The sequence below is a fragment of the Pecten maximus genome, chromosome 9 (genome assembly GCF_902652985.1).
Source record: "Pecten maximus chromosome 9, xPecMax1.1, whole genome shotgun sequence".
Taxonomy (NCBI): Eukaryota; Metazoa; Mollusca; class Bivalvia; order Pectinida; family Pectinidae; genus Pecten; species Pecten maximus.
In genome coordinates this window covers 17,910,086-17,930,463 of record NC_047023.1, presented here as the reverse complement: position 1 = coordinate 17,930,463, position 20,378 = coordinate 17,910,086, and the positions used below count along the sequence as shown (strand labels likewise).

The 20,378-nt window shown below is 33.7% G+C and overlaps 1 protein-coding gene across 1 annotated transcript in view; it reads left to right on the top strand.

The window, feature by feature from the left end:
• LOC117334516 overlaps nt 1-12,016 on the top strand; it is a 29,317-nt gene extending 17,301 nt beyond the window's left edge. Inside the window, exons 15-22 of the mRNA XM_033894194.1 lie at nt 482-703; nt 1,651-1,877; nt 2,848-3,079; nt 3,512-3,785; nt 6,317-6,573; nt 6,960-7,197; nt 7,841-7,941; nt 8,945-12,016. Coding sequence (XP_033750085.1) covers nt 482-703; nt 1,651-1,877; nt 2,848-3,079; nt 3,512-3,785; nt 6,317-6,573; nt 6,960-7,197; nt 7,841-7,941; nt 8,945-9,637 — 2,244 coding nt within the window. The 3' untranslated portion in view covers nt 9,638-12,016. The remainder of the gene's footprint in view (nt 1-481; nt 704-1,650; nt 1,878-2,847; nt 3,080-3,511; nt 3,786-6,316; nt 6,574-6,959; nt 7,198-7,840; nt 7,942-8,944) is intronic.
• Nucleotides 12,017-20,378: the final 8,362 nt, after the last annotated feature.

Genomic DNA, 20,378 nt, shown 5'->3' with positions numbered 1-20,378 from the left:
TTTGATTGGTTAGTGTACATGTAGGTCATGACCTTTATATGATATTTAACTTCACTCAGATAGGCAACTTAAATATGATTGTGATGTCATGCGCAGGATATATATTCAATAATTCAAATTAGAAACATTTTATTTCTCCTTCAAACTTCTTGCCTACAAATATACACGTATACAACAAAGCCATACATATTAAGCATTTGAAAGCTTCAGATCTGGATTTACATCTTAATATTTCAGAGCTGAAAAAAATTGTTACTACCAAAAATAGCAATGCCATGATAGTCTTTATGTGATCAGTGATTTAGATCTATTTAGCTTCGTTTGAGAGAAATATTATAAGTGCATAGGGTCAAATGTCTATAAAAATGTTAAGTCTTTAGATGAATGGATAAGATATAAGGTGATCAGGATTGTCAGAGGGACATGTATGTCTTTAAAGTCTCTACCTCATAATATTACAGTCAATGTTTGTTATTTTCAGTTTTTTACTCAAGGCCATGTGGACATGCTTCTCAGTCCAAAAATGATGGATAACAACTTCAATCAGTATAGGATTTTGGAAGCACTGAGTGCAGTGATAACAAAGCAGCCACAATTGTTTGGACAAAATGTCGTTGACCGTGTCCTGAGAAATCCAAAGATTGAAGTGACCTATTCATTTGCTGTAAAGACTATAGGAGTTGGTCTGGCTTCTCATCACAAGGTACTTCTCGAAGAAAACATCTTAATTGTTTTTAGGTCCGCTGACCTGAAGGGTCATGATAACCTATAGCATTCTTGCTTCATCCGTCGCCGTCAATCATCCTCATTTTCTCATTTCAAACTACTTCTCAAGTTCCACCAGTGGAATGCAGCTCAAACTTACCTGAAATGATTCTGAGATGGTCCTGACCAAATGTTATTATTTTTTGTCAGACCGAAATACAAGATGGCTGCAATCACAGTCATCTTGAAAAAAACATATTTTAAACTTCTTTTCTTTTTCCACTGCTGCTATTGAGCTGAAAATCAGTTAAAATAAAATAAGGAAGGAGAGCCAACAAAGTGTTGTTAATTTTCAGCCTCATAAAAACTTTGACATTGCAGCTTTGGCAGCCTTTTTGTAATGTGTGCAATCATGGTTTTCTTTAACTATTTTAAACTGCTTCTCAAGTTTCCTCGGTAGGATTCAGCTCAAACTTACCTAAAATGATGCAGTTGGTCTTGACAGAGTGTTGTCATTTTTCGGGTGGGTTCAAAATCCAAGATGGCTGCTTTGGCCAACAGTACCACTATATTTGCTACTGAGTATGTATGGCCAGGTCTTTATAGTAAGGTGACCATTAAGCCCCATACAAGGGCCTCTTGTTTTTATTCAATATGTTTAAGGATAAATGTTGCCTTATTATCTAAATATCAATTTTCTTTCTGGGTACACAAGGAGACAGAATGAAAAATCTTCAGTCCATATCAATGTTTTTTTTAAATTTTTCGTAACAAACTTTAAATCAACAGAGAAAATTCAAAACTTTTATTTTTCTGTTTAATTAGTTTGATTTAATCAGTACATTGGAAAGGCCTTGGAACGCCGGCCTTGAATTTGGAGACAAGATTTCTATATACCCACTGATTGAACTTGTATTAATTAAAATTTTAATCTTGTCTTTCCAGGACTTTGTGGATACTGTTCTGGCCGAGTTTGTAAACCTGTCAAAAAAGTGTGACGATCCCAAATACCAAGTAGCTCTCATTGACGGTATCCACACCATAGGAAGTCAGCATGGTACGGAGAGGTTGAATAAATACCGACCATACATTGAGGGTTTACAGAAAGATGGGGCTACTGGTGGAATCAAAGACATGGCCACTTCCATTCTTAATGCAATGGATGGTATAAGGTAACTATATTCCTCTACCTGGGCCTGCTTGTCTAAATCCTGTTTATATGAACCATCTGCTATGGCAAAATCTTCTACTGTAAACATGGAGATTTATGCGAGGGGGAAATTTACGCGAGGGGGAAATTTACGCTAATTACATGGAGTCCTTTTAATTGCGAAAATTTTCCCCACGCATATTATTTTGATATCAATTTGCATAATCTGGAACTACAAACAAATGTGGATTGATCACAAAAATTACCCCAATGCTTATAGTTTACATATCGAAATCGCGAAATTAACTCCCTTTGAAAATAACCATGTTTACAGTATCATCTGTTCTTGTGTTTTCTGTTACATATCAAGATTAACGTATTTGATACAGGGCAACCTCCATGGCAAGTTTGTAAGATTTTTTCCAAGCAAAATAATAAAAACAATATGACACATAGGTTGAATTGAATGTGACCATTAATTACATTAAACAATCATGGTAGATACAATCTGTAACTTTCTGATGACGATTGACCCTTTTTTAATTCCTAGGGATAGTAATGTTTGAATTTCACTAACAGATTTTAAGATTAATGTGGACTTGTTGTAATGACAATCTGACTTTCAATAAGTGTGCTTAAAAGATATCAACTGCACCAAAATGAAAAAAAAATAAAATAAAAAAAAAGCAAAAAAAAAAACAATAACAAAAAACAAGACGACGACGACGACGACGACGACGACAACAACAACAGCACTAGAAACAAAAATCTCTCTAAAGAGGAAATTATTGAAAGTGTACTTCAAACGACTAACCAGTATAATTATATCACATTTTTTTAGTGTATTTACTGATAAAAACATATATTGTTAATTTCTGTTGATTTGTAAGACATTATCAAAATCTGACACTAGAAAATATTTGGGAATACAAAGGAAACATTATCTTAATATCAAAAACTTGTTCTGCATGATAAATTTGATTTGTTGCCAGTGTGGAAGGCATAGTGGAGGACGTTAAACAACAGAAGGGAGACATCAATGTCCTCAGTACCCAGGTCACCAAGACTTCAAAGAAAGTCGATGTGGTGGATAAAAAAGTGGACAAGCAGGGAAAGGAAATCAAAACGGTCAAAACTGGACTTAAAACTGTCAATAAGCGTGTGGATGTTGTAGAAAAAGATTTGGATGAAACCAAGATCAAAGTTGAGGAGGTCGACAACAAGGTAGGTGGCATAATAAAAAAAAAGGAGTTGGAATTATTTAAATGACTCTACTTTAATTGATCTGGAGTGAGATAAGTAAATCTGCAATACATATGTAATGCTGATTTTAACACTTTAGATGTATGACTGATTAACAGAATAGTTACAGTCTAAAGATTAAAGAAAGCGACCAGACTGCACTTTCTTATCTTAAATTAAAGAAAAATTAAAACAATTCTTATCTTTAATTCCCCTGTGAAAACAGGCAAGGATTTTTTTTATAGTAAATGGTAAATTGTTAATATTTTTATGACCACAGAATACAAGACAATGATTTTTTAATTTAGATTTGAATATAAGAATTCTTGTTTAATTCCAAGCATTCATTTTTGTGTAATGATGACGTCAAACGTCTTATTACATGTACATTGACCCTGTGTCTATTATATATAGACGATGACCAATGCCCCTAAATGGTCAAGAGATTTGACCAAGCTGATGAATCCTACCACAGAACATGACTGGAGACTTCTGGCCCAGAGGTTAGCGTACACCCCAGATGACATCAAAGGCTGGGCGACCCAACATGACCCCTGTATGGGACTCCTCAGTGAGTGGTACGCCACCCACAAGACGATAGAGGCCACCCACGCTGTACTTACTGCCCTACAGGAGATGAACAGGATGGATGCTGCCGCCATTGTAGAGAATGCCATGAAGGCTGTAGGTCAGTAAATACCATTGTAGAGAATGCCATGAAGGCTGTAGGTCAGTAAATACCATTGTAGACAATGCCATGAAGGCTGTTGGTCAGTAAATACCATTGTAGAGAATGCCATGAAGGCTGTAGGTCAGTAAATACCATTGTAGACAATGCCATGAAGGCTGTAGGTCAGTAAATACTATTGTAGACAATGCCATGAAGGCTGTAGGTCAGTAAATACCATTGTAGACAATGCCATGAAGGCTGTAGGTCAGTAAATACCATTGTAGACAATGCCATGAAGGCTGTTGGTCAGTAAATACCATTGTAGACAATGCCATGAAGGCTGTAGGTCAGTATATACCATTGTAGAGAATGCCATGAAGGCTGTAGGTCAGTAAATACCATTGTAGAGAATGCCATGAAGGCTGTAGGTCAGTATATACCATTGTAGAGAATGCCATGAAGGCTGTAGGTCAGTATATACCATTGTAGAGAATGCCATGAAGGCTGTAGGTCAGTATATACCATTGTAGACAATGCCATGAAGGCTGTAGGTCAGTATATACCATTGTAGAGAATGCCATGAAGGCTGTAGGTCAGTATATACCATTGTAGAGAATGCCATGAAGGCTGTAGGTCAGTAAATACCATTGTAGAGAATGCCATGAAGGCTGTAGGTCAGTATATACCATTGTAGAGAATGCTATGAAGGCTGTAGGTCAGTATATACCATTGTAGAGAATGCCACCAAGGCTGTAGGTCAGTAAATACCATTGTAGAGAATGCCACGAAGGCTGTAGGTCAGTATATACCATTGTAGAGAATGCCACCAAGGCTGTAGGTCAGTAAATACCATTGTAGAGAATGCCACGAAGGCTGTAGGTCAGTAAATACCATTGTAGAGAATGCCATGAAGGCTGTAGGTCAGTATATACCATTGTAGAGAATGCCACCAAGGCTGTAGGTCAGTAAATACCATTGTAGAGAATGCCACGAAGGCTTTAGGTCAGTAAATACCATTGTAGAGAATGCCACGAAGGCTGTAGGTCAGTAAATACCATTGTAGAGAATGCCATGAAGGCTGTAGGTCAGTATATACCATTGTAGAGAATGCCATGAAGGCTGTTGGTCAGTAAATACCATTGTAGACAATGCCATGAAGGCTGTTGGTCAGTAAATACCATTGTAGAGAATGCCATGAAGGCTGTAGGTCAGTAAATACCATTGTAGACAATGCCATGAAGGCTGTAGGTCAGTAAATACTATTGTAGACAATGCCATGAAGGCTGTAGGTCAGTAAATACCATTGTAGACAATGCCATGAAGGCTGTTGGTCAGTAAATACCATTGTAGACAATGCCATGAAGGCTGTAGGTCAGTATATACCATTGTAGAGAATGCCATGAAGGCTGTAGGTCAGTAAATACCATTGTAGAGAATGCCATGAAGGCTGTAGGTCAGTATATACCATTGTAGAGAATGCCATGAAGGCTGTAGGTCAGTATATACCATTGTAGAGAATGCCATGAAGGCTGTAGGTCAGTATATACCATTGTAGAGAATGCCATGAAGGCTGTAGGTCAGTATATACCATTGTAGAGAATGCCATGAAGGCTGTAGGTCAGTATATACCATTGTAGACAATGCCATGAAGGCTGTAGGTCAGTATATACCATTGTAGAGAATGCCATGAAGGCTGTAGGTCAGTATATACCATTGTAGAGAATGCCATGAAGGCTGTAGGTCAGTAAATACCATTGTAGAGAATGCCATGAAGGCTGTAGGTCAGTATATACCATTGTAGAGAATGCCATGAAGGCTGTAGGTCAGTATATACCATTGTAGAGAATGCCACCAAGGCTGTAGGTCAGTAAATACCATTGTAGAGAATGCCATGAAGGCTGTAGGTCAGTATATACCATTGTAGAGAATGCCTCCAAGGCTGTAGGTCAGTAAATACCATTGTAGAGAATGCCATGAAGGCTGTAGGTCAGTAAATACCATTGTAGAGAATGCCATGAAGGCTGTAGGTCAGTAAATACCATTGTAGAGAATGCCATGAAGGCTGTAGGTCAGTATATACCATTGTAGAGAATGCCACCATGGCTGTAGGTCAGTAAATAACATTGTAGAGAATGCCATGAAGGCTGTAGGTCAGTAAATACCATTGTAGAGAATGCCATGAAGGCTGTAGGTCAGTAAATACCATTGTAGAGAATGCCATGAAGGCTGTAGGTCAGTATATACTATTGTAGAGAATGCCACCAAGGCTGTAGGTCAGTAAATACCATTGTAGAGAATGCCATGAAGGCTGTAGGTCAGTAAATACCATTGTAGAGAATGCCATGAAGGCTGTAGGTCAGTAAATACCATTGTAGAGAATACCATGAAGGATGTAGGTCAGTAAATATCATTGTAGAAAATGCCACGAAAAGCTGTAGGTCAATATACAGATGGAATGCATATTATGAAAGGACACAATGTAGTGATTCCTTGTGTCAGTGTATTGTTGCTCAGTATTGTCTGATGTTATTTCCTATTTCTGTCCTCAGAGGGGGTTGTTGAAGAAGAGGTAGATTATGCCACACCTCCGCCTATCTTCCTAAGTTACCAGTGGGGTCATCAGAATGAGGTCAAGTTGTTACGGAACCACTTACAAATGGCTGGATACGAGTGCTGGATGGACATTGGACAAATGGGAGGTGGCGACAAACTGTTTGAGAAAATTGACAATGGAATCCGTGGGGCAAAAATCATCATATGTTGTGTGTCGGAAAAATATTCCAAATCTCCTAACTGTAACAGAGAGGTAAATATAAATTAAAGTGGTAGTTATCGGTAGTATTATCCTTCAGATACTCCCTCCCGACAGACACAAGGTCCTTACCTGATTTAATACCTTACACATTTGTCACCAGGATATCATATATATATGACATACAATTCTCGTGCACATTTTTTAAAAGGTCTTGGTCACCAGGGTTTTGCCCCCAAGTCTCTGTAATCCTTGTCAAGTCAAGCATTATACATATTTATTTCTGCAAGGCTGATTTCTATTTAGCTTACCTACCCAAAGGCCAAGACAGCTTGTGCAGCATGTTAGAACAAAGGGATAACAAGTTTGTTTCGTGTGAATGACCTTGACCTACTTTGCAATACATGTACTTCAGAAAGGTTATTTAATTATTGTTGTAGGTGAACCTATCCACAAGCCTGGGAAAGCCCATGATTCCTCTCCTGATGGAGAAGATGAGCTGGCCCCCTAAGGGTTCCATGGGACCCATCTTCAGTGAGTACCTGTTTGTGAGATTCTTCCAGCGAGGTGGGGAGGAGACTGATGACCAACGCTACTGGCCAGTTCCCAAGTTCCAGGAATTGTTGATGCAGCTCAACATGTATAAAGCCATGCCCGACGAATCTCTTATCACCGGAGGTAATTATTGCTGGACTAAAGAGTGCCCCTCATAGTGCCTAGTTTTGTATATTACATTTTGAGACTTACACAGTTTGAAGTTAAAAGTGGTCACCAAGCAGCTATATTTGACTTTGGCGGTTCAAGTTTGTGGCTGATAACCAAAATATCAGTGCAGCCATCAGTAATACATTGTGAATGCATCATGTCAATGAAGCAGATTTTTAAAAGAAAGTGTCAAATTTTTTTTTTTATAAAGTTAGAACAAATAGCTAGATGTTATAAATAGTGGCTGCCAAGGTCGCCTTTTGCCGTCTAGTGAGGTAAAAAATAAAAACTTGCAAAAAGTTTTTCAATTTCACATACAATATATTGTTTATCACTTAACTAAAAAAAAAATTAACCAGGCTGATATTAAATATTCTCACTCCATTCGTATTTTTTTGGTGATGTACATTTTAATAAAATGTAAGACATCAAGAAGTTACGATGTCCAAATTGAAACAATGGGAACCTACAACCAATCATATCGCTGCTATAGGTGTTGTTATCAGTGTGTCCAAAACAGATGTTATGTAATAGGTGTTATCACACGGTCAGATAACAATGTATTTATGATAAATATATTTTCTGATAACAGCTTTACCATATTTTGTTTATACAGAGTACAAGGATTGGTGGACTCCGGTGGCAGAGGAAATCGTCATTACCAAAAAGAAAGGAGATGGAGGTCAAAGTTCATCAGGAAATAAGGAATCTACACAGGTAAGTTTAACCAGTCACAACTGTTCAGGGTATTACAACTGGCCTGGTGTATACAGGACTCCTACAATGACTGATAAAGATACAACCAGTGACAACTGTTCAGGGTATTACAACTGACCTGGTGTATACCTGATTAAGATACAACCAGTGACAACTGTTCAGGGTATTACAACTGGCCTGGTGTATACAGGACTCCTACAATGACTGATAAAGATACAACCAGTGACAACTGTTCAGGGTATTACAACTGACCTGGTGTATACCTGATTAAGATACAACCAGTGACAACTGTTCAGGGTATTACAACTGGCCTGGTGTATACAGGACTCCTACAATGACTGATAAAGATACAACCAGTGACAACTGTTCAGGGTATTACAACTGGCCTGGTGTATACAGGACTCCTACAATGACTGATAAAGATACAACCAGTGACAACTGTTCAGGGTATTACAACTGACCTGGTGTATACAGGACTCCTAAAATGACTGATAAAGATACAACCAGTGACAACTGTTCAGGGTATTACAACTGACCTGGTGTATACCTGATAAAGATACAACCAGTGACAACTGTTCAGGGTATTACAACTGACCTTGTATATAGAGGACTATGTCCGATATCCTGTCACTACTCTAGTTTCCTAATACAATGTATGTTACCTAGTTATTGGAATACAATACCTGTTTGTGCACTTGTGTTACCTATACTGGTAAACAAATGTTTGATTTGTAAATGTTCAATGCTATTTCAGCATATATATTTATGTATAAAAGATTCCTCATGCACTTGCATGAGAAAACCTTGAATAGTTTCCCCTTGAGACAAAGCTCACATGGCTCTGAAGGATAATGATTCATAAAGAGGAAACAAGCATTCATGTTTTCCTCATTCAAGGGCAATGAATGTATACATTTCATTCTTTATCAGTTATTAAAGTGAAACTTTTCTGAATAATGGGAATAATATAACCACATCAGAAAGTGAATCTTTGCTATTGCAGGAAGAAGAAGTGTCTCCAGACGTCTTCCTATCGTACCAGTGGGGCAAACAGAAGGAGATTAAACAGTTGTACAGGAGGCTGAACGAACTTGGCTACAGCTGCTGGATGGATATTTACCAGATGGGAGGAGGGGACTCTCTCTATGACAAGATTGACAGGGGTGTCCGTGGCTGTAAAGTCATCCTGAGTTGTGTAACCACCAAGTATTCCATATCGGCCAACTGTCGGAGGGAGGTGAGTCTGGCAGATTCTCTCAAGAAGCCGATGATTCCCTTGTTACTGGAGAAGATCGACTGGCCCCCTGCTGGACCAATGAGTATGGTCTTCACACAGCTTCTGTTTATCAATTTCTACCGTGATGAAAACATCCAGATGTCCTGGGACGGCAGCAAATTTGATGAACTCCATGGTAAAATCAATGAATATATCCTGCCTATATCAAATGGGGATCAACAAACAGCGGTCAAAGGTCCTGACAAAACACCAACAAAATCAGAAAACGTCGCACAGAAAACAGAGGATAAAAGCTCTCCACCAAAATCAACACCCAAATCAGAACCAGAAGACAACAGTCAAAAGGCAACATCAGATGACTCTAAAAAGAAGGAAGAAGGGACAAACAAGACAACAAAAGAAGAAACAAAACCAGCAGATAAACAAAATAAAAAGTCTTCATCTTGTGTATTACTATAATACCCAACATTTCTACTGAACCACATGTATATTACTCTTGGCACCAAGTATTTAAGGTACCATATTTATCCTGTAACAACCCCAGGGGGCCAGCTCATTGACCTTAAAGAATAGGGTTAATGCAAGACAATGGTTTAAAGCATTTGATAGTATTTTTACTGAACTGTGATAGATATTATTACCAGACATGGGATTTTGTTGGGTAAATGTACATGTGTTTAATTACGCTCAAAGGTGAAGGGGAGACTACTACGCTTAATGTATAATTCATATTTCATACATTTTCTATCGGTGTTTTTCTTTTGTGTTTTCTGCTGTGAGAGGCTCGTGGTAGTCTGTTAAACAATTATCCATTTACAAAAATTTTAATATACTGTAGTAACTAAATTGTATAAGTACTGTTGTAAAATAAATAAATGTAGATCTACAAAAGAATACTAATGGATGTAACACTGAGACACTATCTTTTTTTTTTATTTACATAATTTGATTATTTCTATTATTTTTCAACAATAATTAATACTTTTTGGTATTTGATTAATTACTTGATGTTTCTTCATATATTTTACATATTTTTTACTTGACCCATCCAAGCATTTTCAATTAGTGATGAAAGTGCTATTGATGAATCGTTGTTAAACTTGATCCGTCCATGAATATTCAATTAGTGATGAAAGTGTTATTGATGATGGCATAATGTAACAATGAAATAGCATAAAAATCCTATTAACAATAGTAATACTGACTATTTCTTGGATCTCTAAATTATATTACTGTGCATTTTGATAGCAAATGTTTCTAGTTTCAATAGTGTTTACATGCATACTAATATGATTAGTACCCAGTCCAATGTGCATTGTTTGTAGTTGTTTATGTGTGTCCATGTCTTTGAAGTTGACAAAGGGGTTGATTAATTTGAAAATGTTATAAAGAATATTGTCAGCAATTTTATGATTATCTATGTGTTTTGTTGTTTATAAATTCAGGTAATTTTCATTCAACATATATACTACTGTAATATTTCTTTGTCTCATTTGGATCATACTTTTGTTATACATAAGATGCCTTTAATTTAAAGTTATGAAGTATGTATTTGTTCCCAAAACTGACCTGTTTGGTTATTATTTTCTACCTATTTAACATTGTGTATGATTAAGAATGACTTCAGAACCTTCGAAAATTAACCCAAAAATGTCAGGAAAGTGCCTTCAAAAACCTTTTTTCGGATTCAATTTGTTGATGTAGAAAAGGACCGAAATATAAAGGATTGAGGTCACTTAATATTACATCATATGAGGATACATGTAGATATACATTTATATACAAGTAATGAATTTATTGTTACAGAGTGATATATACTGTTACTGTTACTTTAATTTTGTTTTTTTTGAAAACTTTACACCTTATGCTAATATAATTTTTTAATATGATTGTATTTGTGCCGAGAAATATTTTAAGGAGAGTACGAGACAATGTTTATTTTATAATCTGTTACAGCTAGACTCTAGTACTTTTTGTACTGTTGATTGGCAATGGACTTTGCTTTTACAAGAGTTGTTTCCCTTATCTTTCCTGTTCATGTGACTCTAGTACTGTTTGTACTGTTGTTTGACAATTTGCTTTTTACGAGAGATGTTTCCCTTTACTTTCCTGTTCACTGCAGGGTTTACTGTTGTAAGTGTTAAAGTGATACTCAGCATGTGTTGGCAAACTCTTAGCTTCTCTGTACCTATTGAAAATCTTTCTAATATGACTTAAAACTATGTAATTGTCTGCATCAAAAAAATCCTTCCTGCAGTCAGTTTAGACAAGCCAGTTAGGTGGCAATATCTTTGGCAAATATAAAAGTAGACTAAATTAAGCATATTGGTGAATTTGTAACAGAACAGTCACTGGATCAGAATATGTGTGAAGCATTGGGTAAATACACAAGTGTATGTATACACTGTTCATTTATGATACCTTACATGTTAGGTTTGTAATTCCATTACTTCTTTAAGCTGATTTCTTGTCAATTTGTAAGTCAATATACACATGCAGATACATCGATAAAGAATTTCTACAAATCCAATATTGTATGTTTTTGAGCATAATTTGTTATGCTATAAATTGTGCCAGGGATGGGTACGTCCGTGCTTGTGAGCATTATCTCTTCAATATTTTTAGAGGCATTAAATGAATTCACAAGTTAGATTATAATTAACACATGCTTTCACTGAAACCTGGAATATTAATTTGTGTTTGACGTCTGCCCATCTGTTACGCTTAGTTTCCATGTAACTACTGCAAGAAATGTTAATAGATTTTCTTCAAACTTGATATATTAGGTTAGCTTAAGGACTGTGCCAATTTTGATTGCCACTTTTGCCTGACTTAATTTGACGAAGTTATAGCCCCTTAATTAACAAAAAATGTGTTTTCTACCATTTCCATGCAATAACTCCAACAAATACTATCTGATTATTAAAAAACTTAGTAAGAGAGTTAGAAATGTTTTCCTTTAACATGTAAGGAAAACGGGGGATATAAATTCCACAAATTTGCTTGTTATGATTGGACTGGCTCTTATGTACTTAAAACTTAAAAATGGTGAAATATGGTTAAAGGTACTGTATGTATCAACATTTGATAATACAGTACAATTTGTAAAATCTACAACTGAAAGATATTAAGCAGCCATTTTATGTAAGAGGACTATAATGTCTCATTTTTTGGATATCATTCATTTTTTTTTTTTTTTAGTTTTATTACTTGTTTTGGACAGAACTAGATATGTATTTTTTTGTTAGATAAGTTATCTGAATTCACTGAGACACAAATTATGACTGATTTTGTGATGCATTAAGCCTATAAACAGATATGTTATATACACAGTGTTAAATAATATACTGTACCGCTGGTACATATGAACTTTTACATATATATTTTTTTTCATGTAGAAATTATACATGTCAGTGCTTTATTATTTCTTTTATTTTTTTTTATTTTTAAGCATTATATTCCATAATTCCAGAAATCTGTGATATTTGTATTTATTAGTAGATTATTCATGTATGATTTTTTTAAAAATCCTTATCCTTAAGTTTTTATATGTTTTGGGTAAATTAATCTTTTTTACAATTTATCTTTATACAACTATTCATATGTAAAATGTTAATGTTGAAAAAAAAATAAACTAAAATAAATCATTCATAAAAATTATATCTGTCCAGAGACCACAGAAGAGGTAATTTACATTCTATTGTCTTATAGGATAATGCACATTTTATTTTTGTTATTATTTACAATCATGTCTGCCAACCCTGTTGTGTCTAGAGTAATTGAGTTTGAGTAAGAATATAAGTATAATTGTAAGTACATTTGTATATCAAACTGAGTGATATAAGGAATTTTACAGGTCTGCTTACAAGGATTTTTTTTAAAGAATTATCTCCCTTACAATGTTACATTCAACATGTACATGTACTTATTTTAGAGTTATCTCCCTTACAATGTTACATTCAACATGTACTTATTTTAGAATTATCTCCCTTTAAAGCATTGTTAACATGATTAGGTCCTGATGGCATGCAATGAAATTATACTCTTGTGTAGAAATGAACTTGAACATATGTTATGTGTCATCGATTCTTCACTTAACTATATGTTACTTCCCAGGGAGTGTAATAGCTCTATATCAAAATGAAAGATGTATATATAAATGTATATTGTCTTGTAAAGAGAAGTAACTCTCATCATTAGAACCCTTTATCAATATAAAGGACAAAATACTTTCAAATTTAAAAAAATGTTCTATTTTGAAAATCTTTGTGTTAACAAAATATAGCTGCAATAGTCTCATACTCAAAAATGCTGTATGCAATGTACATTAATGTATATGTTTGATAAAGTACATTTTGTATTCAATGATCATCATCTTCAGATACTAGAATACTTAATTTGTATAGTAATGAATACATCAAAAGAGAAGACACATGCGTACACATTCATCAAATTTGCCATAGAGTCTCATTTTAAATTTTTGTGTTTGTAAGTGAATGATAATTATGGATATCGTAAATGTTGTGAACTTTGAAAACTAATTTAGCAAAAGCACATTTGAGTATTTCTTGATGTAGAACTCCTAAAAGACATTTTGTTGATATGTTACATTAATATTTCAGAGCTTATCCTTTGTATAACAAGTATACCCATAATCCAATATGGATTATTCAAACTCTGTTAGATATACAGATAGCTGTAGAATGAAATCTTAGGTAATAAGAAATATTACTGATCTATGTTAATTAATAAGTTTGATCGAATAGACTGTCTTTGTAGATTTAATCAAATGTTGGAAAAAATATTTTTGCAGATAAAGATGATAGATTTTTAGACTTGTTTGTGTGCGTTTTTGTTTTGAAACATAAAATGCAATAATTTGACAAAAATTATCTAATACAGTAAAGATTTCTCATTTGATATGAGTTTTTTTAATCATTGAGATACTTTTCACATCTAAGAAGCATTATACAAAGGGAGTATGTATATTTTCACTGCAGGTTTCCACAAACACCAACATGGCTTTATAGAGATTGGAGCAGGGAGCTCTTTCTCATAATACTTTTCTGCAACAGATAACATTATTGAAAATTCCAAAATGTTACAAATCCCCAAACGGCCCACGAAAACCTATCTTTGTCTTTATTTGAGGAAAAGGAATATTAAGAGGAAAGGCCTGTATAGATATTGTGACCTATCAGAGTTACTTTTTTTTGTTTCACTCTTCATTGTCAACTTTTTGGACACCTATTAATTACAACTTTTTTTATATTTGTTTTATTTTTCCAAGGCATATTATACATAGGTACATATATATATTTTACTTCGGAAACATTTACATACTTACTCACTCACTCACTCACTCTACATTCTATCTTTTTGACATTCAAATTTATGTATATTGCATCTATTCACTCAATTGTTCAGCTTTCACACTATATATTCTTCCAAAACCTTTCATATTTAACGTCATATGGTTTCACCCTCTCACCCTAACAAACATACACACCTAACATCAATGGTATAAGATAAAAACAAACACAGATACACGTGGACAGGATACAAATCATAACATTTATATTATTTAATCTTGAACAAAACGACAAAAATCCATATAGACATATACAGACATACATAAAGAAGAGGAAAGGAAGGAGAAGGAAGAGAAGAAGGATGAAAAGTGGAAGAAAGAAAGGAAGGAGAAGAAGAAAAGGAAGGGAGTACTTTGTAATATTTTAAAGTATTTTTATTCAAAGATAGTACAAAAAAAAAAAAAATAAATAAATAAATATCATACTTTACACAATTTATGCCAAAAGAGGAAAGGACTGGATGGTAGACTTGTTACTAAAAATGTAGATTAACTCAATTATATATATTTACTGCAATTGTCAGACACTGGGATTCCAGCAAAAGAAGAAGGTACCACATGTATGCGATTATTAATATTTAATACAAATAAATGTGTAATGTATAAGTCAATAAAACAGATTAAAAAAGTATTATTCCATAATCTGCAAAAGTTTATCCCATTTTCTCCATTCAGCCAAACATTTGTTTTTTTCTTTTTCCCCTTTTTTAGAGCTACAAAATTTTCTGACTTTATAATGATCATAGATACAATAGAGTAAAGAGTTGATATTTAAAGATTTATGCAGACATCTGTTTCTGTATATGTATTGTTTTATAATCAAAATAATTTGATTATCTACTTTAAAGGATGGATTTTTATAATCACCATCATATTTACCAAAAAGCATTGTTTTTTTATTTAGTCTAAAGGGAATAAATAATGCATCTAATAATATATCTAGACCTTCAAGAAGATTCTGAACTTGATCACATTCCCAAAAAAGGTGAACAATTGATTCAATTTCTGAGTTACAAAAGTTACAGAATGGATTGTTTGTTAGTTTGGCTTTGAAAAGAAATGAATTAGTTGTTAAGATATGATGTGATATCCTAAATTGCAACCAGTGTAATCGTGAGTTTTTACTTACTGTAAAAGGAAGTGTATATATACTACACCAATCATTTAAATTGAAATCAAGTACGTTAGACCATTTCTCTTTCCCTTTAGCAGTAATGTCATTCTTTGAATTTAGAATATCATAAAATATCTTCGAGCCTTTATTAATATTAAGAAATATTGCAATATTGCTAGGTAAAACTGGATATACAAAGTAGTGGAATCAAATTTAAAGTGTTGTAAACATTTTTTTATTGCAGATATTACTCCATTATATTTCAAAAAGTTAGTGTTAATGCTATACTTTTGAATAAATTCATTAAAAGAGAAAAAAGTGTTGTTGTTTACATCTTTAAAGAAGTCACCAATGACATAAATACCCTTTTCATACCACTTAGAGTAGAAAATTGTTCCACCACCTATTGTAATATTTTTGTTATGCCAGACAGGTGTATGCAAGAGTGCTTTCCCTTTGACTATTTTCATATTAGTAGAGTTATCTAATCTTGACCAAGCCCTAAGTACATCTTTCCAAAAAGAATTGCTAATATTTTGTTGGCATAGATCTATATAGTTCCCTCCAATATTCATTAGTTTATCTAGGTCTAAATATTTTTCTAGTAGTGTTTTCCATTTTCCTGAAGATTGAAACAGTCGCTTAACCCAGCCAATTTTTAATGAATCAACAAAATTTTGAGTATTGAGCATTTTTAGTCCCCCATGAGAGTGATCTTGTACAATAATATCTCTTTTAATTTTATCCACTTTACTATGCCACAAAAATTCAAATAAAATAGAGTTTAGTTTTTTAATTATCTTGTCACCTGGGTTTGGTAGAGCAATAAATAAATGATTAAATTGGGAGATCATTAATGATTTTATTAAATGAATTTTACCTATTGGAGTTAAGTTACGTCTGCTCCAAGCAGTAATAATATTTTTTAATTTTACTATTTTCTTATCAAAGTTCATTTTAATCATTTCATGTAGATCAACGCTGAAATCTATTCCTAATAGAGTGAATTTTTCTTTTCCCCATTTCAAGTTTAGTTCAGGTAGAAATTTCTCTTGACTATATTTTTTACTGCCAATCCATACAATTTCTGTCTTATCAATATTAATTTTTAATCCTGAAATTGATGCAAAAATATTTAATTCATTCATTGTTTCTTTAAGAGATTCCTCAGATCCATCAAGAGTTAAGTATGTGTCATCTGCATATTGTGAAAGTAAAATATTTGTATTATCAACTTCTATCCCCTTAATATGTTTGTTATTTCTAAGCCTAATAGCAAGAATTTCGGCACAAAGAATGAAGATATATGGTGCGATCGGATCCCCTTGTCTACATCCCCTTTTTATTCTGAAAAATGATGAAAGATTCCCTCCCTGATTAATAGAAGCTCCTACATTACAGTTAAACAATTGTACCCAATTTTTTATATAATTTCCGAAACCAAAAAAATCTAACACTTTTGCTATGAAGTTAAAAGAAACAAAATCGAACGCCTTTTCAAAATCTATCATTAAAACCATCCCCGGAATATCATTTTCTTCAGTATAATTCATAATGTCATATAAAAGTCTAGTGTTTTCCCCAATATATCGACCTGCTATAAAACCTGATTGATCTTTGTTAACAATTATGTCCAAAACTGATTTTATTCTATTTGCAATAACCCCTGATCCAATTTTATATATAATATTTAATAAAGTTATAGGTCTCCAGTTTTTGATATATTGACGTGGTTTATCTTTTTTTGGAATACAAATTATTACACCGTGGCGTTGTGTTACAGATAATTCTCCTTTCATGTACCCATAATTTAGTGAACGGACAATGAAATACCCAAGTTGTTCCCAAAAATATTTAAAAAATTCAACGGTATAGCCATCAGAGCCAGGACTTTTATTATTTTTCATATTGCTTAATGTCTTATATGCTTCCTCAATAGTTATATTAATTACAACTTACAGATAATACAAATGATATACATGTACACAGATACAGTTATATATCGTTCATTCAACATCAATTATCACTCTTACATCATCATCATCATCAACAGCCGTCTGTAGGTTACATTTTTAGCTCACCAGTTATGAGTAACCGAGAGCTAATGCTGTCACCTGGTGTCGGCGTCCCACCCCAAAACTTTAAAGTTTTTGGGATCAGTTTTTGGAAAGCTTGTAAGTCCAAAAGCATACACCTCATACCCTTCTAATTTGTTTTATACATTCATTAGAGGTCTAGGAGTAATGTTATGGCAAATTCATGCAGAAAAAAATGTGATTTTTTTCGCATTTTACAATTTTGTGAACTTAACTTTTTTAGCACCAAAATCCACTTTAAAATTTTTGGGGTAATTCCAAAATTATGCTCTCACACCCTTCTAATTTGGTTTATGCATTCATTAGATGTCCAGGTGTGATGTTATATCAAAATCATGCAAAAAAATTGTGATTTTTTTGGGCATTTTACCATTTAGTGGACTTATTTTTTTGGCACAAAAACCCTCTTTAAATATTTTTGGGGTAAGTTTTGGAAAGGTTGTAAGTCCACACCCTTCTAATTTGGTTTATACATCCATCAGAGGTCTAGGAGCGATATTATGTGAGTACAATTTCAAAGTGACATGCTTATACATACATAAAAAATGAATGCATAGTGTGATTGCTGCCGCCGGTGAGCTTTCGCAATCATTGATTGCACTTGTCTAATATGATTTCAACAAACATGTTCTAAATGTCAATACTACATGACGAGCATTAACATAAATCATATCGATATACAGATTACATGTTTTACGTCACTCATGCCTTATAAGCCTCAAATATACATCTAGCAAGTTTACGAAGATCACATGTACTATCAACACTTAGAACCTGTATAAGTTAATACAATGAATGATTGAAGTACTTATATAAAACATATTTATTAATTGAGGTCTGTAATAGCCCTTTCAGATATTATTCACTTTGATCAAATACTCCTTGTTTTAATAAATAAGATAATAAGAATAGTAACTTGTCCATAGATCAACGAATCCGAGAGAGACAATACAGTACGTCCAAGTTATAACCTTCCCGATCCAAGTAACCGTATTGACATAAGTTGAGTTTATTTTGAAGTTTGTGTTCTTTTTTTTATGTAACGGCAATGGAAGTCCTATAACACACAAAAAAACCCAGTTTTCATCGCTTATTTGCATGTAGTAATGCTATTTAAAATGTATTTTAAACAAAAAACCGCTGTATTCTTTATTCGTTTTAAATTGTACATAGGCAATAATAAAGGGAAGATAGCTACACTGCAAGACATTATGGCAATAGTTCTTTCATGGTACGGTATGTGTATTCTTAAAAAAAGTTTAACGAGACTAAGTTAAATACATCTTCACTAGACAAAGGTTTGTTATTCGTCTATTCCCTTGGCTATCGAAGGTAAGATAAATATATAACACTTCAAATATGGCGGCATTAAATGGCTCCATTTGATTACTGCCTTTATCTTTACCCTTCCGTGTCGTCCTCAGATGACAAGTCGTGAAGCCTAAACTGGTCTTTCACTCATCAATTTGTTATAACGATGCAATTTGTAATAATGGCGCAATTTGTAATTAAAAACAACAACAACTTTTTACTTATAATAGCATTTGAAAAGTAATTACAAATTGCGTCGAGTTGCATAGTCACATCACGCAATTTGTAATAACTATCAAGTGCCATTATAAGTAATAAATAATTAATTTGTTTACAGAATAAGGTTGAAACATGTGTTTGCATATCTTTGCATATGATGACGATTTATCCAGTAAAAAAATCTTTGAATCTTGTATTACAAATTGCATTGATGTGGCCATGCAACCTCGACGCAACTTATGATAACTCTCCAAATGTCATTAAAAGTAATAAATAAGAATTTTGTTAGCATAATAAGGTTGAAACATGTACAAAAGAAATAATTTCAGGCTTTCCATCTGATGTCGATTTCTTCGGGAAAAAAACCTCGAGGATGAGTTTTATGCTGTTTGATCACATTCATAAGTTATACCATTTACAAGTTTGTTTAAGTGGTATAACCTATTCAATTAAAACGTTTAAGTGATATCACTTAGTCCATTAAGTGATATCACCTATTTGAACTTCTTAAAGCGATATCACTAAACGACTTCGTGAAAACGGCGTCCCGTGTGGCTGTTACATAAAATATGACTCCTCTCTATTGAACAAATGGTTGTGAACACTAAACGTATATTGGGACAGTTGTGTTTCAGTCAACTGGTTTAATGTTATGTCAGCCCCGTACTTTTTTTAGCAGTAAAGACGACATTTGAACAAGCAGACGTTCGACGTGTCTCCGTAGTACACATATTAGGGAGGTGTCGGAAACTAAATTCTGCTCAGCAACTTTCTACAAAAATCAGTACTAACAACTTTTATTGCATAATTCGGTTACAAGAGAAGACATCGTCGGACTGTGGGAAGGCATATACTCTTTTAAATTCTGTAAATCAATGCGCAATAAATGTTAAAGTTCACCTGTCAGTAATGGAATTTTATTTCATAAAGATTTTATTCATCAGTGTAATAATTTATTGTGTATGAATAATGCCAATTAATAACCACTAGTGAAATGTTTTGCTTATTTTTCAACGGAGTCTGATAACACACTTTAATTTCCAACTGAATCTGATAACACAACTGAATTTCACGGAGTGTACATGCTTA